General features: G+C 56.8%; 1 protein-coding gene across 2 annotated transcripts in view; it reads right to left on the bottom strand.

Annotated features, from left to right (window-relative positions):
- Positions 1 to 3,492: 3,492 nt before the first annotated feature.
- The window catches only part of LRP5 (LDL receptor related protein 5), a 121,851-nt gene continuing 101,761 nt past the window's right edge, over positions 3,493 to 23,582 (bottom strand). Inside the window, exons 15-23 of one of the 2 annotated variants that reach the window (XM_065937933.1) lie at positions 23,086 to 23,276; positions 22,206 to 22,415; positions 19,237 to 19,362; positions 15,409 to 15,645; positions 13,069 to 13,209; positions 11,425 to 11,661; positions 11,033 to 11,172; positions 5,614 to 5,711; positions 3,493 to 3,958 (exon numbers count right to left, since the gene is read on the bottom strand). In XM_065937933.1, coding sequence (XP_065794005.1) covers positions 3,697 to 3,958; positions 5,614 to 5,711; positions 11,033 to 11,172; positions 11,425 to 11,661; positions 13,069 to 13,209; positions 15,409 to 15,645; positions 19,237 to 19,362; positions 22,206 to 22,415; positions 23,086 to 23,276 — 1,642 coding nt within the window. In that variant the 3' untranslated portion in view covers positions 3,493 to 3,696. The remainder of the gene's footprint in view (positions 3,959 to 5,613; positions 5,712 to 11,032; positions 11,173 to 11,424; positions 11,662 to 13,068; positions 13,210 to 15,408; positions 15,646 to 19,236; positions 19,363 to 22,205; positions 22,416 to 23,085; positions 23,277 to 23,582) is intronic. The other variant, XM_065937934.1, reaches the window with a different exon arrangement.

Genomic DNA, 23,582 nt, shown 5'->3' with positions numbered 1-23,582 from the left:
GCAGCTGTAGACCCAAGGGGGCGCTGGACCCCAGGCAGGGAAGAGCTCCCACACCCGCCCCGGGGTTGGAGGCAGGCTGAGTTGAACAAATGGATCCCCTCTGATGGAGTCTGTGGGGAGGGAGCCCATTACCTGAGGGAGACCCCACAGGGCTCCGAAAGGGATGACTGAGCCTTGGGAAGTAGGGGGTGACAGTGCAGAGGGAGAGGGTTTAGAGGGAAGGTGGACACTTTTCTGGCCACACAGAGCAGCACCCAGGAGCCAGCTGGTAACCTTTGCTAGATAAAGGAAGAGTTCAAGAAATGAATAGAAAAAATTCTGTCTTTACTTCTTTTTCCCCAAACTTTGGTTTCCTCAACGACAAGTCGGGGATATCATTTACCTCGCTGGGTTGTCGTGAAGTTTAAATGAAATAAGCCAATTAACCTCACCCCCTTGCTGAAGACACAGATTAGATGTCACCTCCTCCAGGAAGCCCTCTGTGCCTTCCTGCATATAGGCCCCAGGATATCTCAAAATTATGCTTCCCACAACTTAGGAAGCTGCCTCTGTTACTAATTTTGAGCACCTTTAAGGGAAGGTCCCATCTGGCTGCTGTTTGGGTCCTCTAGCATGGGACTGACATGCAGAGTGCACGCAGTAGCTGCTGAATGAAGGCTGACAGGTTTACTTGGCACATGTAGGAGGCCAGTGGGTTGACGCCACTCCACCAGCTGAACTTGCATGGCAGTAAAGGGTCCAGTGGCATGCACCCTCGGGCAGCCCAGGTCACGCCAAGGCTCTATCCAGGGGCCTGCAGGCAAGGGAGGGGAGGACCTCAGACGGTGGTTCGACCCTTCTGTCAGTGCACACAGCCCAGCCACTCCCGCCACCCTGACCCTGCCACCAGATCCTTGGCTGCCCAAGGGAGAGGGAGGGCAGGAGAGGGGGGTCTCCCCCATGATGCAGCCACTCCCCACTCCCCCACTGGCCGCCTGCAATGCCATGCTAAATCACTTCAGATGTGTCCGACTCTGTGCGACCCCAGAGACGGCAGCCCACCAGGCTCCCATCCCTGGGGTTCTCCAGGCAAGAACACTGGGGTGGGTTGCCATGCCCTCCTCCAGGGGATCTTCCCGACCCAGGATCAAACACACATCTCTTAAGTCTCCTGCATTGGCAGGCAGTTTCTTTACCACTAGCGCCACCTGGGAAGCCCCGCCTGCATGGAGACAGGTGCTTTAATGAGCACCTCAGGGTGCGGGGGCCAAGTGTTAGGAGTCCTGAGCCTCCGCAGGCAGCTCTGTGGGCAGGAGATCCCGACTTGGGCCTGGGAGTGAGGTGCACCCTCGTCCTGCTGGTCCTCAGTGCTGCGACCTTGAGCAAGTATGTCACCTCGCCCATTACTGAGGACTTGCCGCTTGCCAGGCCCCAACTGGGCGAGGCTTATCTCACAGAAGCCTTACTCTACTCCCAGGGGGCAGGCGACTGCACCCTTCCTTGACAGCTGCGCGCTGGACGGAGTGGATAAGGGACGAAGCTTTTCCGGCAGAGGCAGATCCGACCTCTGTGGTCTGCAAAGCAGCCTTGGGACTTTCCCGCTGGTCCAGTGGCTGAGACTCCACACTCCCAATGTGGGGAGCCTGGGTTCAATCCCTGATCAGGGAACGATTAAACTGATCCCACGTGCTGCACCTAAGACCCAGCACAGTCAAATAAATGCATGCATGTTAAGTCGCTTCAGTCAAGCCTGACTCTTTGCAACCCCGTGAACTGTAGCCCCCCAGGCTCCTTTGTCCATGGGATTCTCCAGGCAGGAATACTGGAGTGGGTTGCCATTTCCTGTAAGTAAAAACAAATTTCAAAGGGGCCTTGAGCGTGGACCCCACCCCCAATCAGCACTCAGGACGGGGCCGCCCACTCTCACAGTTCGTCTGCACCAACGGCCGGCCACCCCGTCCCCAGCATCTGTTCTCGAGGTCCCAGCAGCGGCGGCACCAGCAAGCCCATCTCTGTCTACCGCCGTCAAGGCTGGGCCGTGACCTCGGGGGACTCACAGGCAATCAGGGCTCAAGGGAGGCTCCTCAAAAGTCTGTCCCAGGGCTTCCCTGGTGGCTCAGTGGTAAAGAATCCACCTGCCAATGCTGGAGACACGGGTTCGATCCCCAGTCCAGAAGACCCCACATGCTGCAGAGCAATGAAGCCCGTGTGCCAAAACTACTGAGCCTGTGCTCTGGAGCCTGTGCTCCACGAGAGAAGCCACGGCAGTAAGCCTGCGCATCACAACTGGAGAGTAGCCCCCCTCCCTGCAACTAGAGAAAAGCCCTCGCAGCAACAAAGATCCAGCAGAGCCAAAAATTAAAGAAACAAGATCGGTCCCAAGAAGCCAGGCCCATCCCAGCTCTGACCCCCGGGCCCACAGTTGGAGCCCTCACGGCCACGCCGTCCTCACCCCACCAGACTCCCCTCCATCGGCTGTCACCCATCTCCAAGCCTGGGGGATCAAGAGTGCAGTCTTCTTCCGGGTCTTTGTGCTTTGAGTCTCCAGTGGAGGGCGCACCAGCACCGCCCGACTCTCCCCTGATCTCCCATCCACCTCCCTGAAGGTCAGGCCCTTCCTGGCTGTTGCCTTTTCCTTCCTCCCAACCCTGCAAAAGTGGTTCTTCCTACCTGGCCCCAGAACAGCCTAGCCTGCCCGCAACACACTATGACTCTCGCAGCCTGGGGCCCCCCAGGGCAGGGACCAGGCTGACCCATGCCTCCTCCAGTACCACCCAGGTGGGTACAGGCCAGGCCTTAGGCAGCGTCTATGGACCATCTCGGTGAGGGCTGGGCTGTCCGCAACCCGTCCGCAGAGATGGGCATGCAGGGGGCCAGGGAGAACAGGAGGGTTGGGGTCTCCCTCCCCCACCTGGGGCAAGTATGGCTTGGCAGCACCATCCACTGGGTCAACACGGATGGCAGGACCCCCAGCGCTGGTTTCTTTTTTTTTTGGTCACACCGTGCAGCTTGCAGGATCTTAGTTTCCCAACCAGGACTGGACCAAGGCCTTGGGCAGTAAAAGCGCTGAGTCCTAACCACTGGACCACCAGGTGGGGTGGGTGTGTCTTGATGGGCAGTAGCAGCCCTGAGCTGGCACACACAGGTCAGACAGTAGGAGGGACCAGGCCGGGAATAGCCCAAAGCCCAGGTATATATAACCTGCAGAGCCCAAGGCCAAATGAAAATGCAGGGCCTCAGTCTTCCAAATTATCTAGAATTTCAGGACAGCAATCGCAGAGCATAAAATGAAACATCAAGTCATGCATGAGTCAGGCATCCACAAAGCTGACCCCCCGCAGGCCTCTTCCCAGAGGTCTCGCCCCTCCCTGGGGGAGCCTGAATATGAGATGCCCGCACCCAGGAGCCCCGGAGGATACGGGCAGGACTCCGACAGCTGCCCAGGGTGGGTCGTTCACTCCTCGGGGACACGCAGCTCCCACACCCACATGGCATGAAAGAATGGCAATGATGTTTTAAAAAATTAGGTTTATAAATATTTTCTCCATTGTACAAAGTTTTTCCCTGTCCTGCCCACCCCATCACTGTTCACATTTCTCCTGTTTTTAAAATCCCAACTATATTTATTTTTTTTAAATCATAAAATATATTTTTTTCTTTGTTCATATTTAAAACTATGTACAGGGGTGCTGAGAGGCCGGGGTGGCCCGGCCAAGGTCAGGAGGAGTCCGTGCAGGGGGACGGCGGGGGCGGGAAGAGGTGGAAGTAGCTTCTCTCCGTGGCGGGCGACGGCGGGCAGCTGTCCTCCGCCGACAGGTACTGGCTGTGGGGTGTGGGCGGAGGCGGGTAGGGGTCTGAGTCCGAGTTCAGATCCAGGTAGTACTTGCTGGCCTTCCAGCGGCTGGCGCTGTAATCACTGTCGCACACGTCCGTGCTGCAGGGCGTGGTCGGGGGCGCCACGCCGCGGATGATGTAGGGCCTGGAGGGGATATAGGCAAAGGGAGTCTGCGTTCAGAGTGGCCCGCCTGCACGTCCATCGGGCCCTGGGCCCCTCTGAGCCTCCACAGTACCACCTCTAAGGCGGGCGCGCCTGCACTTACCTTGCAGGCTGCCAAGTCTGGGCCCTGGCAAGGCCTGCAGACCCGGGCCAAGGTCACCTTTATGGAGAAGGAGGCCCCCAGAGCCCACTCGGGGCTAAACTTAACCTCTCTGAGCTTCCTTTTCTCCTTGATAAAATGGGAAGCATGAAACAGTATCCGTTTCAAAAGCGGCTTGTGAGGATTAAAGTGAGATTCTTTTTTTTTTTTTTAAGGTTTATGCCTACCAGTCATTGTCATTTTTATCGAGTCTTTATTTTTTTTAATTATTATTATTTTTTTAGTTCTACCAGTTTATTGCTACCAACCCATCTCCCTCCACCCTCGTGCACACACGCTCAGTCATGTAATCCCATGGACTTCAGCCTGCCAGACTCCTCTGTCCATGGATTTTTCCAGGCAAGAATACTGGAGTGGGTTGCCCTTTTCTTCTCCTAAAGTGAGATTCTGCATGGAACGTGCTAGAAACAGTGCCGGACACCAGAAAGCGCTCGAGGGCCATCCCCATTTGTATCATTGCTGTAAACAGTGGAGACCAGCCAGCCCCGTCTTGATCCCGGAGATGTCTCCTGATGACCCTCGTGACCATCGCCCTGTGGCCTGGGCCCGAGGTGGGGCTCACAGGGGGCAGGAAGGGGGAACCGGCTCCAAAGGGCCCTTCGCTGAGGAAGGTGCAGCAGGAGGACCCCCCACGTGGGGCCCTGGGAGCAAGCAGGACCCCAACAGGCAGCGCGGAGGGGAGAGGTACTGGAGGCAGGACCAGAATGAGGACAGGCGAGCAAAGCAGACTGGAGGCTGAGGGGGCTGGCCTGCTGGAGTGGACGTGAGCCCTGGGGACAGGCTGTGACGCTGAGGCGCTGGGGAGCCCCAGCAGGTTCCTGACCAGAGCAGTGCCTCCCGTATCGGTGGGCTCCCCTTCCAGGCCCGGGAGTCCCCCAAACGGCCACCAGAGGGCGGACGGCGCCGCTCTCCGAGGGTCCGCGGCTCCAGGACCACGAAGCGCCTCCCCCCACCCCCAGATCCCGGCTCTCTACACGCGGGCGGGGGGCCAGCCTAGCGGGGCCCAGCCTCCACGTGCTCCATCAGGTAGCCCGCTGGGGGCGGGGTGGGCCCTGTGGGCTGAGACCACCGGGTGGTCGAAGCTCAGCAGGTTCAGCTCGCCCAGCCAGGCTCGGACCCGCCCCTGGACAGCGGAGCTGGACCCGACGTCCCGTGTAGCAGGCCTGCGCCGGGAGGAAGGAGGAAGGATCACCCCGTCGAAGGCCGGCCTCGCCCGCTCCTTGCTGGGGGAGGCACCGCGGGGTGGCGGCCCCTCCGCGGTCCCGGAGCCGGATTCAAGCACCGTCTGAGCGCAGAGCCCTCGGGGACCCGGCCAGCCGCGGTGGGGACCCCCGGTGGCTTCCAAAGACCCCCCAGGGCTCCCACCCGCGGGCTCCGGGTGCTTTCTGACCTCAGCGCGCCCCGCGCTGCGCCGACCCCTCCCCGCTGTCTCTCCCGGGAAAGGGGGCCAGGCGCGGGACCGCGGGGGGCTCCGTACCTGTACGGCCTGGCTGCGGCGGGAATGTTGGAAGAGTAGAACACGTCCACGTTGTACAGGGAGGGGTCCGTGGCGGGGGACGGCGGCGGGTTCAAGATCTGAGGGGAGGCCAAGCGAGGTCACACGCGCCCCGGAGCCCGCGGCCCCCGCCACCCCCGCCCGCCTTGCCTCCTCCCACGGCCCCTCCTGGTCTGGGGGGCGAAGCGGCAGCCGTGGCCTGCGGGTGGGCACGCGGGGGGGCAGAGCAGGGTGGCCGCCGGGGCCGCCCCGCTGACCAGTGGTGACCCCAGGCCAGCGCGTTCAGGTCCCCGACGGGTCCTGCACCCCGGTCACCAGCGGGGAGGTGTCCCTGCCGGCCTGGGCGTGCTGCTGGGCCTCAGAGCGCCTGGCGAGGTTCCTCTGGGACTTTTACTTCCCCATCTCCTTCCACGTGGTGCAAAAGTCTAATTTCTATAATTCACTCCTTATTCCAAACACTCCTGGGGGAATCCTGAAGACGCAGGGGGGTCCACCCATCAGGGAGGGGGCTACAGCCTAGCTGCCCGCCTGGCCAGCATCTCAACAAACCAGGAAAGGGTGCCCCTTTCTCAAGGGACTATACTGCCCCCAAACTGTGGTGCTAAAGACACAACTCTTCCCCCCAAGCACTGTCCTTCAGAGCCAGGCAGCACAGGAGGGGCCCCACAAAGGGGGCCGTGGGACCCGCGGGCCCAGACACCTGCCAGGTCTGCACTTCCCCGCCCCCCTCCACCCACCTCCTGCCAGCTTTCCCTGCAGGGGGCACAGCAGGCAGAGGGCCATCACTGCGCGTGTGCCCTGAAGGACAGACTCTCCCCAGGTCCCTGGGGTGGTGGACAGGGCACAGCCTGTCTCCGGGAAGATGTGGACCGAGTCCTCTGTAGCACCTCCCAGCTGCAGCAGGCTCCCTGGTGAGGGATTTCCCCTTCCGAGGCCTCAGTAGCTTCATCTCTAAAATGGGGCTAGGGACTTCCCTGGTTAGGACTCTGTGCTTCCAATGCAGGAGGTGTTGGGTTCAATCCCTGATCAGGGAACTAAGATCCCACATGCCTCAGAGCAAAGCCAAGAAAGAAAAATTTAAAAAAAAAAAAAATTAAGACTTGCTTCCTAAGGTGGTCCTGACACTTGGTGAATAACCTACAGGAAAAGCCCAGGCCCTTCCTCTGCCCTTCAGGAACCACATGGACCCCTCTCCTTCTTCTGGGGAAAGGGTCCTCTTCAGTCCAAACAGCCAGCCTGGGGATGCTCAGGATTTGACCCCAAAGCTGGGAAGGTACAGCTGGGAGGAAGAGGGGAGCAGAAACCAGTCAGGGAGCACCACCAGCCGAAAAGGCCTAGCTCCCCGCTGCCCCTCACCCCAGATTGGGGGGGGGGGGGAGTTTTTCTGCATCTGCCCTTGAACTTGACCAGACCTGGCTCCTCTTCACTTCTGCCTCCAAGGAGCTTTGGGATCCTGCCCATAATCCCCTCCCTGCTGGCTGTCAGAGCTACCTCCCCCAGGGCGCCGGGGAGGTGAAGGTCAAGGAAGGGTTGTGGGGAACTCTTCCCAGTAGGGCAGTAAGCAGATCTCTAGCAAGTTCTATTGATGCAGCACCTCAGCCACTTCTTTATCTTCTGGTGGTAGCTGGGGGCTCTTCCCCGTCACTCCCTCCCAGATAATCTGCTTTTCCTGTGTTCTAAGGAGTCCTCTTTACCTCTCACTGGCGAACTCCCTGGAATTCCAGTCCCTGCTAATAATGTATTAAACTTTCTCTGTTCAAATCCCCATATGGTTTCTGCCTCCTGATTGGACCTCAACTCATAAAAGCTGCCTGGAAGCCATCAGCACAGAAACAGTCAGTACTTCCAGACTCACCCAGACCTTCTAATTACATTCCAAGGGCAAGTTTTAAATACAAACATGAAATCTTGAGAACATTAAGAGAACATGGAAAGAAACTATTTTTTATGAGGAGGGAAAATCTTTCTGGGCATGACCAAAACCCCTGCAGACTTAATTTCATAGTATAAAGGGCAAAACACAACATAAACCAAATCAAAAGACCAAAAGCTAGGAAACATATTTTCAACCCATACCCCAGGCTAATTCTTTTAATACATCGATATCTCTTGCACTGTGCTCAGTCACTCAGGCATGTCTGACTTTGCAACCCCCTGGACTGTAACCCACCAGGCTCCTCTGTCCATTGAATTTTTCCAGACAAGAATACTGGAGCCGGCTGCCATTTCCTACTCCAGGGGATCTTCCCGACGCAGGAATTGAACCCACATCTCTTGCGTCTCTTACATTGGCATTCCTTACCTCTAGTGCCACCTGGGAAACCCAAAGAGCCCTTACAAATGGATTAAAAAAAAAAGCCAACAAAACCAACAACCCAATAGAAAAAGGACATAAACACACCTGTCTGAGAAAATAAAACTACAAAGGTTATTAACCATACAAAAAGATGCTTGACGTCATTTGTAATAAGTGAAATATAAATGACACTACCATACCATTTTTACCCTAAATTGGACCTGGGGAGAGTGAGAGGGACAGTCATGCCGGTGTTGCCCTCTGCTGGTGCAGCTTCATGGGCTGCAACCAGCGTCCCACGCTGGTGCAGGAGGTTGATCATGGACGGAGGGGGGATTTGGGAAGTCTCCCAACTTTCCTCCCGATTTTGCTATGGATCTAAAATTGCTCTAAAAATAAAAAGCTGTCTTTGGGACCTGCCTGGTAGTCCAGTGGCTAAGACCCCACACTCCCAATGCAGGGGGCCTGGGTTCGATCCCTGATCAGGGAACTATATACACATGCCACAACGAAAGGTTCGCATGCCGTGATTAAAGACCCTATGATAACTAAGACCCAGAGCAGCCAAATAAACAAGCAAATAAAAATAGATTTTTTAAAAGTTGTCTTTAAAAACTGCATATGTAAAATTGGTGAACTCTAAATAAAGTCAAAGGGAATTGTATCAATGCACTGGTTATGATATTGTGTTACTGTTGTAGACTTAACGTCTGGGTCTCCCCCAAATTCATATAGTGAAAGCTAATCTCCAACATGATGGTTTAAGAGTGGGACCTTCTCGAGGTGCTTAAGCCACAAGGGTAGACCCCTCAGGGATGGAATAAGTGTCCTTAAGAAAGAAACCCTGGGGGCTTCCCTGGTGGCCCAGGAGTTGAGACTCCACACTTCTACTGCAGGAGGTTGCAGGTTTGACCCTTGGTCAGGGAACTGGTCAGGGAACTAAGATCCACAAGGCATGGCCAAAAAAAAAAATTTAAAAATTAAAAAAAGACCTCAGAGAGCTCCCTTGTGCCTTCTACCATATACGGACAAGACAGCCACTATGAACCAAGAATTGGGCTTTCAACAGGGAGAAACCAGAACCTTGATCTTTAACATCCCAGCCTCTAGAACTGTGAGAAACAAATGTGTGTAGTTTAAGCTGCCCAGTCTATGGTATTTTTGTTACAGCAGCACGATTGTGCTAAGACAACCATAGTTACGTAAGATGTCACCAGTGCAGAAAACTGGTGAAAGGGAGATGGGACCACTCTGTATTATATTTTACAACTACAGATAATTAGCTCCAAATTGGAGCTACAATTAGCTTCAAAATTAAAGAAAAAAAATTACTTTCTTTGCTGGGAAGATAAAGTCTGCACTCTCGTATACTCGCTTATGCACAGATTTCCTCTGGGAGGACACACGATAAACTCCGCACGGGCTGTGCCCTTGGGGAGGGATGAATTCCTGGTCACGGTAAAGGCTGGGCCCTCTTTTCACTGCGCCCTTTGAATTCTGTACCATGAACGTATATTACTGATTAAAGCAATGTAGTTAATTTTTAAACAGCTGGCTCCACGCAGGGTTTCTCTTGGGGATGATGAAATGTTCTAAATTTAACCACAGTGATGACGGCACAACTCTGTGAATACACTAAAGCCCAGGGACCTGCACACTCTAAGTGGGTGGATTGTATGTGTGTGAGCTATATCTCAATAAAGCCACTGTAAAAAACTGCTGCTGGTCACTGTCGTCTCTTGCTGCGAAGCGCAATCCCCCCAGCTCCCAGCTTCCCCAGAGGCTGCACGCATCCTGGTGTCCATGTCGGGGGAGGGGGGAAGGGGCGGGCAGGGGGCTGTTCTGGAGTCAGCTCAGTCTCACATGGGTTCTTGGGGTTTCTAGCTGGCTACATGGAACATCCAAAGGTCAGGTGACGATAGGAGCAGGAAGCACAAGAACAGTGGGGAGGGGGGGGGTTCTTCAACTCCAGTCTCTTGACTCCTTGCTTCCCCCACCCCTAAACAGCCCAGCTCTGAGGCCTTCAGGAGACTCGGACCGAATCCTTTGGACCCAAGATAATAACCTCCACTGCCTCCTCCTTCCTAGACCCTGCCAGGATCAGGTGCGATAAGGAAGGGCAACACCCTCCTGGATGTGGGGGACACTCAGAAGAGCGGGCAGGCCCCATCCTGGTGGGTGGCGCTCGCTGGGACCCCCCAGAGAAAGTTCAAGGGGCCATCTTCACCTCAGAAGAGTATTCTATCACAGGGAGTCAGGTTGTGAAGAATTAAGAAGCACAGAACCAGGTAAAGTCAGAACCTGACACGTACCCCCAGATTCACGTCCATGCATCAAGCTCACCCAGTTTCCCCGGGCCATGGTCCTGGCAATGGGAGGGCTTTCCCAGCCAGCATGGAGGAGAAGGGCCCCCTTGGGATCCTGCAGCGGGACCTGGACACTAAGGGCTTCAGAAGTGTCACCCTCTACAATCATTTCCTTCTAGGGTGTGGCCTGGAGCCAACCCACACCCCACTTGGACTGCCGGAAGTTCCAGGGAGCAAAAGTCAGCATAAAAGTCACCCCGAGAGTGCCTGTCCTTAGAAAACAATCCAGCTACTTTCTGGGAACCAGCAAGGCCTTAGGGCAGGAAAATAGGGTGTTTCTGGTGGGGATACGGAAGGGACGCTCACGTCCATCCAGACAGGCCCCGCGGATGGGGGAGGCCCTCGGAATAAAGACTGCCACCCAGATAGGAGGATGCTCCTGGGAGGGGGGATTATGGGTGCAACTTCCACTTTTTAGATGTCATGTGACTTCCGGATTATCCACAATGAACAAGGAGTGCTCTTTTCTAAACAGAAAACCCAGAGGGTGGGAGGGAGGTCCAAGAAGGAGGGAATACGTGTGCACACACAGATGATTCACTTCGTGGTATAGTAGAAATGGACACAATTCCACTCCAATAACAGAAGAGAAAGGAAAAAAAACACAGGTCAGGACCGGGAGGTGAGGGAATGCATCCACCATCCTCAGGGATGGAACGGCTGGCTGGTAATTCTAGAAGCCCTGATGGCACGGGACGGGGACCCCACGCCAGCCGGGCTTCCTCCTGCCCCCACTCACCGGCGGGTACAGTGTAGCCTTGGTGCTGGACGAGCTGCTGGACGAGGCCCCGGTGACGTGGTTCCGGTCGTAGAGGGGCACCCCGGCCCGGCCGCCCATCAGGCTCACGGAGCTCATCATGGACTTGCCGCACGAAATGCCTGCGGGACGGGGGCCGGGGGCGGGGGTGGGAGAGGCCTGATCAGGGGCCAGGGCGCCCCACGGACACGGCGCGCTTTCTCCAGCCCCCCTGCCCAGGAGACCCAGGCTCAGGACGGGTGTCCCCAGTGGGCGACTCAGACGAGCTCAGGTCAAGTCCAAAGAGCATTTCTGACCCCCCTGCCCCGCAGCCCGCCCTGACCACCCTCTCCACCTCCTCCAGGGCCCTCGCGGGGTTCAGGCTCGCTCCTCACCGGTGAAGGGACCGTGCTGGGAGCCGCCGGGGGCGATGAAGTTGAGGGGCACGTGGGGGGTCCCGCTGACGTACTCGTGTGGGAAGGGCCCGCTAGCGCCGGCGTAGCGCTGGCATACCACGCGCTGGCACACGAAGTAGACCCCGCCCATGATGAAGAGCGACAGGATGATGCCGATGACCGGCCCGATGGCGCTGCTGTGGGCCGGGCCGTCGTCCGCGGGCAGCTTGGTGATTTCTGCCGGAGGCCGGGCAGGGAGAGACGGTGGACGTCAACCCAAATGGGGCGGGTCTCCTGCAGGGGGGCAGGCGCTGTGTGCCCTGGAGGGCTCGTGCTTACCCCGGCCCAGCACCCGCTGGTGGAGCTGCTGGGGGGCTGGAGCAGCACCCCTGAAGGGCTTGCCCCCTCCAGACTGCCCGCAGCGGCCTCCTGCCCCTCCTCAGCCAGACTGAGCTCTCCCACCACCCCCAGCCCCTCACCAGCGACTCCTCCAAAGCAGCCTCCTCCTATTCACGCCCCTGACTCGGAGATTCCCGGTCTGGGCTCTAGACTCAACCTTGTCCAAAGAACACTCACTTCCCCATCAGGTCGGCACAACAGTTCTAGGGACAGTCAACTCCGTTCCCTCCAGCTGGCCAAACCCCCCAAAGAAACGGAGGAAAGCTGCTGGTTCCAGCGAGGAGGCCTGACTATGGATAAAAATCACCCCAGTGACGGGGGCCACAGTCACACAGGAGGCTGAAGACAGACACGGTCAGCGTGGACACCTGCCCACCAGAGGAGCAGGGCTCAGACCCCCACTGCTGCCCTCTGACCCCAGACCTCACCCCTGAGGTGGTAGCTGAGGGGCCTGCCCTAGGTTGATGGGACGGTACGAAAGTGCTCAGTGAGTCCCCTGGGGACCCCTCTTTCTTCCCCATTCATAAGTCATCTCTATATTGCAGTCAGCTCTCAACCCTGGTCCTTCTGCCATGAACAAAGAGGCCACATCCCCAGATGTGTAGACACATCCCCACTTCCTGGGAATCCAGCTCCCTTCCTGTCTGAATCCGACAGCCTTTCAAGAGCCACTGCCTCCAGGAAGTCCTCTCTGACTGCCCTCATTTCACATCCTCTGTACCCCTATACCCCTGACTGTACAGACCACGCCATTCAAGGGGCCTGCAGCACGTGTGTGTACGTATGTGTGCGTGTGTGCGTGCGCATATGTGTTTCTGCACACACCACACACGGCTCCTCCTCAGTCAGACAGCAGGCTGCCAGGGAAGGGACCCAGCCCCTACTCCACCAGGTGATCTTGTCTGGCAGACGCTGCTGAGTGAGGTCTCTGGGCAGAAACATGCTGCCTCTGCCTGCCACTCAGGCCCGGCCCACCAGTCAGCCCCACCCACCTCTGCCTTCTCCAAAGGGGGCCTGCTTCTGTGCCTCTGTCCCAGCTAAAATGCCCCCTAGCTCTCCCTCCTCACGGCTGTCTCCACCTCCAGGAAGGCTTCCCTGACTCCCCCACCAAGGCCCGATACTCCCGACCTCCCAGCCTCTTAGTCCGCACCATTTCCTCCCTCTGGACCCCACAGTCCTGGAACAGAAGCCCAGCACAGGGTGACCCTGCCTCCCAACCCTGCCCCCTGCAGGAAGCCAGCTCACCGCACATGAGTTCGTCGGAGCCGTCGACGCAATCCGGAAAGGAATCGCACTGCTGTTTGATGAGGACGCACTGGCCACTGGCACAGCGGAACTGGTTGGGCAGGCAGACGGCTGCAAGGAGGGGCCTTGCGTTCAGAGAGGCTGGAGGGCATGACGCAGCCTGGAGCACTAAGCAGATGACCAGCAAGAGGCACACCCAGCCCCGCGACCCCAGGCCCAGCAGCAGAGGTCTGGGATCCAAATGCAGGGCAGACAAAGGGACCCCTTCGAGGACCAGGTCGGGGCATGGTTCCGGCCAAACCAGTCTTCACCCTCCCCTCGATGACCAACCCCCTTTCAAGGCCTGTGAAATGCTGGGGGCGGGCTGGCAGGGAAGAGACCTCAACCATCCAGGGAGGTAATCATTCACCAGGATCCTACCATGGGTCAGGCTTGCAAAGCACCAGCCCTCCCACAGTCCCTGAGCCCAGGCTCTCTCCCAGGTCATGGGGAGGTGAGAGTCAATCAGTGGACGGCCCACAGGAGCCAGGCTCCTAACCAGGCGGGGCAGAGAACGGCCAACGCGCCCACAGCGCTCTGGGGTCAGGAAGCGGGGGCAGAGCTCAACCGGAAAGGCAGAGGCTGGCCACGCAAGCAACCGGTGCAGCTCTCAGGCTTTCAGGGGAAGAGGAAGAGGAAGGCTGGGTACTGTAGCTGCGGTGCCTGCCCTGCTGACCTGGAAAGGGCGCCTGCCCTGTGAGGAAGGGAGCTGCCAGGGGGCTGGCCGGTCACCTGCCCCCAGTACTTCCTGTCTACGCTCCCCACCTGCCCCAGCCCAGGCGCCCCAGGCTCGAAACTGGAGACAAGGCACCCTGTCCGTGCAACGAGTGGGCAGATCTGGTCACTGAGCAGGAGAGGAAGCTTCTGAAACGGAGGGTGGAACCCAGAGCCTGCACCAGGCCTGCTGTTCTCCCAGGGCTTCCTTCCACCAGGAGAAACTCACAGTCGGAGGAGTGGGGGGAGTGGTTCCTAATCAGGGCTCCTGCCACCCACCGAGATCTTGGCCACCAGACCGAGCTGGGGCCAACAGCATAAGGCAGGGCTCAGAAAACTCCTCTGTAAAGAGACAGATAGGTCTCAACAGTAACTACTCAACTCTGCTGTTTTCAGGCAAGACATGTAAATGAATGAGCCTAGCTGTGTCCCAATAAAACTTAGGCAGCTAAGTTGGTAAGGAATACCAACTTACCCTGGTGGCTCAGATGGTAAAGAATCTGCCTGCAATGCAGGAGACATAAGAGACAGGAGTTCGATCCCGGGGTCAGGAAGATCCCCTGGAGAAGGGCAAGGCAACTCACTCCAGTATTCTTGCCTGGAGAATCCCATGGACAGAGGAACCTGGTGGGCTACAGTTGATGGGGTCCCAAAGAGTCAGACATGACTGAGGTGATGTAGCATGCACCCAAAACTTTATTACCAAAATAGGTGGTGGCCTGGATTTAACCCTTAGGCAGCAGTGTGCTAATCCCTGGTCTAGTTTCCATCAAGTTCTCAAAGGGTCTATGAGCTGTAAAGACTTTACGATTAGCTTTATAAAAACATTTGGGGGATGACCCCTAGGCCTTCATCTTCCACAGAATGGCTGCTTATCATGAGTGGGCGGGGAACAGACAAAACCTGAGTTATCCAAGTACAGGACCCAGTGGCTATGGGGGCAGCCGCTAGAAAGACCTATCAACAGCTAGCTCAGTAGCAGTCAACACGCGGCCGAGGTGCTGACAATATGTGGCAGGAACCAACCGAGAAGGTCATTTATTTATAAAAGGAAAAATTCAGAGGGAGCACAAACATTTGTTTCACTGTCACAGTCTAAAGGAAAATCCTGCTGGTCAGAGTGGACCCAGGCTGACCAGACAAATCTCTCTGTAACTCCTGGTTCAGTGGGATGCTAGAAATCACCCAGAAGTAAGCATTATCTCACAGACTCGTTGGTACTGCCTTTGGGGATGGGGATGAACCAGGGTGTAAACCATGGAAAGCTAGCCGACTAACGCATTTGTCTTGGATTTCTGTAAAATTCTTGACTGAATGAGGGAAGGCAAGACAGATTCTCATAGCCCACCTTCATGCCAAACTGGGTAGGGCTGACGGCAGGAGCCTTCAGGGGGCCTGTAACTAACATTTTTCCCTTCCCAAGCTGACGGACCTTGTCAAAGGTTCTACAGTGACCCTACTCTTGAGCGGCCGGATAAAGCCCAAGCTCCAGGAGGCCAAGGGGACGCCCTAGGGCTGGGCGGGGCCACGCAGGGGCGGGGCCTTGTTGGGGGCGGGACCTTGGGGCGGGGCGGGGCGGGGCCTCACCGTCGCAGTCCGCCTCATCCGAGCGGTCCTGGCAGTCCGCCTCGCCATCACAGCGCAGCCGCAGGTCCACGCACTGGCCCCGCGCACAGGGGAACTGCGCGGCCGAGCACACTGGGCAGCCCTCCTCATCGCTCTGGTCGTCACACTCGGGGAAGCCGTCACAGCGCCAGGCCCCGGGGATGCAGTCGATCTCCCCAGTAGCGCAGGCGAACTGGTCGGGGGAGCACGTGGGAGGCTCTGCGGAGCAGAGAAAGGCCATCATGGGCGCCCGCTTTTGGGCAAAAGCTGGGCCAAGCATGTCTGGGTTTCAGAGCGGGGAATACGGTCAGTTCATACATGCTGTATCCACCTCGTCTCCACTGCGCTGCGTCCTGTCTGCCTTCCCACCTCCAGCCCCAAGTAGGCCATGAAGCTGTCGACCCAAAGCATAGGGTGTGTGTGCAGGGCCTGGCTACACCGGCGTGTCCACTGCACCCCCGCCGGAAGTAGAAGGGTCAGAAACCCAGGGGCCCACACCCACATCTATTACACATTTGGGGCAATGGGGCCAGAACACTGTGAGCGCCCAGAGAGCCCACAGGCATGGTGGTGGAGGCTGGTGGAGGACCCAGGCGCTTCATTGAAGGGTGGGCTGAGGAAAGGCAGGTGGTAAGGGTACCGAGGGGGAGCAGAGTCAGTGGGGAGGGGGTTCGAAGGTTCCCTGGTGGAGGGAGTCATGGGAGGGTGGTGAGCTGAGAGGGTGAAGGACAGGAGATCTGGGGCCACCTCCTACCAGTGGCCATGGTAAGTCATTCCCGAACCCTCGGGGTCCACTTCTCTAGTGCAGGCCAAGTGTGGACAGCAGTGTTCAGGGAGGGGCACCGTGCTAGAGGCCTGGATACAGACGGGCATGATGAATGCCACGGCGCCAGCAGAGACACTCAGGAGGAGCCCCTTGGGCCCTGGGCTGCCCTCCTTCCCTGGGGTCCTGTCATCATCTCTCCCTCCTCTGCTGGAAAATCACAGAAAACTGGAGGCCCGGAAATCAGCCCAAACTCCATGTCAAGTTTAAGAACAGTCATCAATATCCATAAAATCTGATTAAGGAAAAAGGTACTGGGAGTTCCCTGGTCATCCAGCAGTTAGCACTTGGGCCCTTTCACTGATGTAGCCAAGGTTCAATCCCTGGGGGGAACCAAGACGCATAAGCCACAGAGCACGGCCAAAAAAATTAAAAGACATCAATTTCACAAAGTGTTGACTTCATGATGTACTAAGCCTTTCAACATTTGGAACCCATGTGCCTCCCCCATAACCGCAGGGTCCACACTGGACTGAATGGGGATGGGAGATGGGGGAAGAGATGTGAACAAAAATGAATACAATCCCGCTGTTCCCACTGCATTTGGCCACAGAGGACACACGGGGGACAAAGGAGCCAAAGACGGATGTGTGCGTGGTGAGCTGCCTGCCAAGGAACACAGGGACGCTGGCCACGGAAAGCTGTGTGTGGACAGTGGCCCACGCCTCACTCCTGAACTCCAACCAAAGGCCCTGGCCTTTGACCGTTGTTTCCACTGCCCGCCCACCCCCACAGCCCAGCCAGGAGGAAGAGGGTCCGTGTGGGGCAGGCTCTGATTTCCCAAAGGGCCCCTAGTCCTGGCAGATGTTGTTGGAGAGCCAGGACCTGGAGGGGTGTGTGTGTGTGTGTGTGTGTTTGTGTGTGTGTGTGTGACCTGGAGGGGTGGGGTGTGTGTGTGTGTGTATGTGTGTGCGCGCACACTGATGTGGGGTTGAACCCAGGCTCCTCGCAGCAGCTGGGCAACCCGAGGAACCTTCAACCTCCCAGGGCCGCCGTTTCCTTGTCCCTAAAACAGAAGCAGCCCGCCTGGATCACCGGTTCCTCGCAGAAGTAGCAGAGTGGCGCAAGCGTGTGCGCATGCACATGTTAGCGGGAGGATGCGTGCATGCGCGAGAGCCCGGCGGGGCTGGGGTCCCACAGCAGGGCCGCTGCGGAGCACACCCTGGCATCGCGGGCCGCGCCCTGCCCATCTGGGTCACTGCATGAGGCACGAGGCTCCATGGCACCTCCTGGGGACCTCCGTGAGCCCCTGACCTTCTGAGAGCCCCCAGAGAAGAGGCCAGGGAAGAATGGAGATGGGGACACAAGCCTCTTAGGCCCTGAGCAAGGGTGACAGAGGGGCATGTCCTCCCCTGGGGAAACCCAGGGCTGCGGTCCCAGGGAGAGCTGAGCGCTTGGGGCAGCTCTCTCCCCAGGCCCCATCTCCTCCACAGCAGTCTGGATGTCTGTGTGAGCTGCAAAGCCACTCTCAGGCCACAAAGCCATGTGGGCCCTGGGGTTGGAACTCAGAAAAAGGCCCCTGGCAAGCTCAGGAGGGTTGAGGTGTCCCCGCCCGCAGACAGTCATCAAACGGCCCCCCTCTTCTTGGCCAGGGTCTCCGGGGTTTACAGTGGTGAGGTGGGGCAGGAGAAAGCTCCAGAAAGACAATCCCGTGGTCCTGCTCCCTGAAATGTGCCATGTGTGGGACAATGTGTGGGGATGATGGGGGTGAGGGTGAGAAGGAAAGGGGCAGGGCAAAGACCGGCCCTCTGGAGCTCAGAGGACACGAGAGGAAAGGAGCACAGGAACAGCACACCCGGGGTCACCTGGAGGACCTGCAGGAAGAGGAGAGGAAGCCCTGGGGATGCGTTTCTTCGCAGTGACAATGACGCGTCAGCCTTTCTATTACTACTGCCATCCTCACCACTAGTAGCGCCTGGCATTCCTGTGTGCACGCAGGACCATGCAGAGCGCTCGGTTACTAATAACAACCCATCAGATAAAAGCTCTGTTTCTCTATTTCACAGAAAAGCAAGCAGAGGACAAGAGAGGTAAATGAGCAGCCCAGGGTCACTCAGCTGGGAAGTGGCAAAGCTGGTATTGGAAACCAGGTCTGGTTGACCCTAAAGCTTACATTCTTAACCAGGCCCCACGCAGCCTTTGGAAAGAAGAGGGTCAAGGGTAGAAAGAGGGGAAAAGACAGAACTACTGAAAAAATTGGACAAAACCATTATTGGGGATTTTAGCACCTCCATCTGTAACTGACAGCACAAGCGGTCAGGAAGGCTACAGACAACCCAAATAGCACTGCTCCTCAACTGGATCTAACCGACATTTATAGAAACGCTCCACCCAACAACAGCACGTGACATAGCTTCTCAAGCTCATAAGGAGTATTCACCAAGGACAGGCCACAAGCTGGGGAAGAAAACATCTGAACAAAGTTAAAAGGATAGAAATCATAATGTGTATGCTTAGACCACAATGGCATTAAACTAGAAATCAGTAACAGAAAAATAGCTAGAAAATTTCCAACTATTTGGAAGTTACATAACACACTTCTAAATAACAAAAGGGCCAAAGAATTATTGAGAACAATTAAAAAATATTTGAACTAACTGAAAATGAAAATACAATTTATCAAAATTTGTTCAGTTCAGTTCAGTTGCTCAGTCATGTCCCACTCTGTGACCCCACAGACTGCAGCAAGCCAGGCTTCCCTGTCCATCACCAATTCTCGGAACTTGCTCACACCCATGTTCATCGAGTCAGTGATGTCATCCAACATCAAAATTTGCGGGATGAAGCTAAAGCAGTGCTTAGAGGGAAATTCATAGCCTTGAAATGCATGTGTTAGAAAAGAGGACAAATAACAAGACAGTCTGCTTTGAACACTGGATGCCACAAGGACTATGGATTTTTTTAAAAAATGCCAGGTAACAACCTGGCAGGCAGAGAACCAGGTCCCTGTTCAGTGTCCCGACAGAAAGTGCCAAGGTCACACCTACCACCACAAGTCAGCAGGTTCTGCAGGAGCACCAGGTGGGCTGGGCATGAGCATCGTGGCGTCCCATCGCCCTTGGCGATGCAGATGTGAGAACAGCCTCCGTTGTCGCGGGCGCAAGGGTGGGCTGCTGCAGAGAGAAAAGAAGGAGGGGGTCGGACTCTGCCTCCAGTCTCAGGACTTCAGCCTAGAGGAGGGAGGGAGTGAGGGCCGGGCAAGACCTCACAACAACTGCACTCCTACAGGGGTGCAGTCAACCCTCTCACTTCATTCCTAGGGCAGCCAGGCGAGTCTGTGTCTGTGGACGCTGCATTCTGCCAACGAGGAAGTGGAGGCCAAAAGCATTTCTAGAACTTTCCTGACGTCACACCTCAGCCTTCTGCACCAGCTCCCACCGTGCCCACAACCATCAAGCTACATTGCCCGCCTGTGTGTCCACATCCTAACACCTGTAATCTGAGAATGTGACCTCTGCTGGGGAAAAGGGTCTCTGCAAATGATGTGATCACATTAAATATCTTGAGATGGGGTCTGACTCTGAGTTATCTGGGTGGGCATTAAATCTACTAACAAATGTCCTTATAAGAGACTGCATAAGAGGTGAGGGCTTCCCAGGTGGTGCTAGTGGTAAAGAACTTGCCTGCCAGTGCAGGAGACATAAGAGATGCAGGTTCGATCCCTGAGTCAGAAAAATCCCCTGGAAAAAGGCATGGCAACTACTCCAGTAGTCTTGCCTGGGGAGTCCCATGGACAGAGGAGCCTGGCGGGCTACAGTCCGTAGGGTCGCAAAGAGTCAGACACAACTGAAGTGACTTAGCATGCAAGCACGCAAGAGGTGAAGACAGGGGAGAAGGCCATGTGATGGCAGAGGCAGAGGCTGCAATGATGCCACCACAGGAACACCCGTAGCCCTCCCCCTGGTCCCCATCCCCTCAGCCCCCTCACTCCCAGCCTCCCGAGAGAGCACAGCCTTGCAGGCACCTTGATTTTGAACTCCTGGCCTCCAGAACTTTGAGGGAATACATTTCTGTTGCTCTAAGTCACCCAGTTTGTGGTCGCTTGTTACAGCAGCTGCGGTAAACTAACACACATGGAAATTAACATAGTAAAGGTGGCGAACCCTCGGAACCTTGAATATCTCAGTTCCATTAACCTCCTGTGCCCAATCTCTGGACAATGGTTAGGAGCCCGGGAGGGTGGCTGACCTCCCCCAGGTGAGAGGAAACGGCAAAGAGCACTCTGCTCCTCACCCCTACCCCCGAAGACAAACCATGGTTTTTTCCTCCTCAATCTCAAGGATTAGGTGTTTTTAAAATGGCAGAGTCATAGTTGAGAGCAGGGTCAGCCAACTTTTTCCATCAAAAATGAGAAAGTAAATAATTTTGGCTTCACAGGCCAGGCCACCGGTCGTGACTCCGGGTCAGCCAGCTGCAGGGCAAAGGCAGCCAGGACGACAGCGACCCACAGCCTGCGGAGTACATCCCTGCTTTAGAGGTTAGCTGTGGGGTTGCGTGCGGACGCAGAGTGGGTGGCCCGCGTCCCAGATCAACACGGCAGAGCCCACCGAAGGACTCCCACGCTCGCCCAAAACGAGGAGCCTCTGCATGGCACCCCAGACCCCGCACACTGGTGCTCACAGCCACGTCCCCGGTTTCCAACCTCAAACCTGCTCACTGAACATTTCCTGGCCCTCCCGGCCCCAGTTCCAAGGAGCAACCAGTCAGTGCCCCTGGCTTTCTGCCGACATCAGCAGGCAGCAGGTCTTGACCTTTGTGGGCTGGGCATTCACCGCTCTGACCATCCACCAGTGACACCCAGGAATCCGTGACTTGGCTGAGCATGGTCTAAAGGGCCAGATGAACACAAACTTGCTAACCCATAGGTATGGGGCGCCTCGGTTATCTAGAAGCTAGTTTCCTGGTGACTTCACTTATCTGGGACCCAGCTGATGACCACAAGGGCAGAAATTACCACTGAGCAGGCAACAAAGAAGCGACCGGTTCAGAGGTCATGTCCCTGATTCTGAGCAGGAAGCCTAACAGAAAAAGTCCCAGTGGCTAAAGCTTGGGCTCTGGCTGCAAATCCAAGCCCCCTTGTGTTTATTGGCCGGGTGACAGGGGAGGTAATACCCTCACTGAGTTCTACTTTTTTCAGCTGCAAAATATAATTTCATTTGAAATTATAAATTATTGTGAAATAACATATGTAATGTAGTAATATGCTGAAAACAGGGCTGGGGTGAGGCTAGGCAGTCCCAGGGCCTTGAAGGCAGCCAGATGTGGGCATCACAAGACAAGTACAGTGATGGCCCTGCTCACTCAGCTGGCAGCCCAGGATAAAGAGAGAAAAGCAAGAAGACAGAGACAGGTAGACACTTAGACACACACATCTCCATATCCACGTATAGCCAAGGACCAGGTAGCGGAACCAGAGGTCCCGATTACGGACATCCCTCCCTCAGGCCCCTGGACACAGTCAGGCTGTGGTAGGCAGAATCCTAAAGTGCCCCCCAAACTCCCCACCCTACTCCCCAGCTGGGGAGGATGTGATGAGCTATCATGCCCATGGTTTTATCACCTTTCTTGGAAGAGGGACGCACAGGTGTAATTAAGGTTACTAATCAGTTGGTTTGGAGTCAGTCTAGAGGGTGATTCATCTAAAGCTAGGCCAAACAAATCTCATTGCAGACACTTGGAAAGCAGAGTGGGTTCGAGAGCTAGAAACGGAAGTCAGAGTGGTCCGACCTGTTGCTGATGGAGAAGGGGATGGGGTGAGGGCCTGAGGGTGGCCTCTGGACACCAAGACTGGGCCCAGCCAACAGCCAGAAAGAAAACGGCCTCAGCCCTCCTCTGGCCTTGGTCCGCCCTCCTCCTTTCTCCAAGGGGGCCAGTCCAGGGGCTGCTGTGGTCTGTACAGGGGCGCTCCCTCCCCTCGGGGGCCCCCGCACACCCCCACTGCCCGCCCCCCACATACAGAACTCCTCCAGGCTGATGTCCTCCACAGCATGAATGCCGGTCAGGTGGGCGACGCGGCCCTGGACTCGTGTCCGTGCGTCCCCCGTGGTCTTGTCCACACGCTCGATCATCTGCTGCTGCCGGTCAATCCAGTAGAGGTGTTTGCCCAGCACGGTCAGGCCCACGGGCTGCACGATGTTGGCGTCCTCCAGGGTCAGGCGGTTGGCCCCTGCGAGAGGGATAAGTGCCCCCTGAGTGGCGGCTGACCCCAAGCGCTCAGCCCATGCTCGCTCTGGGAGAATGGAGGGCTGCCGGGAGTCTGAGGGACGGCGGGCTCAGGCTGGACACGCTCCCTGGAAGCAGGCAGACCTGAGACCTCTTCTCAGATAGCTCTGCTCCCACCTGGGTTGGCCTTGTGACCAAGGCCGTGGACCCAAGTTGCTGATCCCCTGAAAGCATGGTGCCTCCCCTTCCCCCAGCCCACCCCAACTTCTGGCAGAAAAGCCCCTCCAAGCTTTCATTCTTGCTCCTCTCCAGCCCAGGGACCCCCAGACTAAGGCAGCTGTGGCCAAGCAGCTCTAAGTGCGGGTGCTAGAGGCAAAGGGCACAGGATTCCTGCTCCATCTCACACTGGGGGCCCCGGGCAGTGGGCTCACCCTCTCTGAGCCTCCCTGGACTCTACCAATCAGGAATCATTTGGGTCCCACATCCTGGAATGTGGCTGGGAGACTCTATGTGCCTCCTCGCAGCAGGCCCCCCGACAGACTGTGGCGTGTAACCGATGATCAGGCCCGACAGACTGTGGCGTGTGACCGATGACCAGGAAGGCGGGCATCCCGGCGGGTCCGACAGGGTGGCTGTCGAGGGACCAATCCCCAGGGAGGCCCTGGGGTGCGTACCTGACAGGTCACAGCTCTCGATGCGCTTCAGGTCGGCGTCCACCCAGAAGAGCTTGCCCAGCGTGTTGTCCACCACGAGGGCCACGGGGCGGATGAGGCCCGTGGTGAAGAGGACCTCGCGCTCCGTGCCGTCCAGGGCAGCGCGTTCGATCTTGGCGGCGCGGTCCTGCATGTTGGTGAAGTACAGGTACCTGCGGAAGGCGGCAGTGAGGACCTGCTGTGTCCTGCCCCGTCCTCGGCAAAGCCCCAGAGAGACCAGCCCCGAGCCTGCAGACATCCAGCAGGTGAGCGGTCACATGACCCCGGCCTCAAGGGGGTGGCCCCCGGAGGTGAAAGGTCACACCCTGGAGGGGCTGGAGAATGTCCCCCAAGACCTCACACTACCTGGAACCTCGGAATGTGACCTTACTGGGAAACAAGGTGTTTGCAGATGTAATTAAGGATCAAGATGAGGCCACCCTTGGGACTTCCCGGAGGTCCCAGCTGGTTAAGGCTCC

Source organism: Muntiacus reevesi, chromosome 5, assembly GCF_963930625.1.
Source record: "Muntiacus reevesi chromosome 5, mMunRee1.1, whole genome shotgun sequence".
Lineage (NCBI taxonomy): Eukaryota > Metazoa > Chordata > Mammalia > Artiodactyla > Cervidae > Muntiacus > Muntiacus reevesi.
Note: the sequence above shows the minus strand (reverse complement) of the source record. Positions and strands in the feature narration are given on the sequence as shown.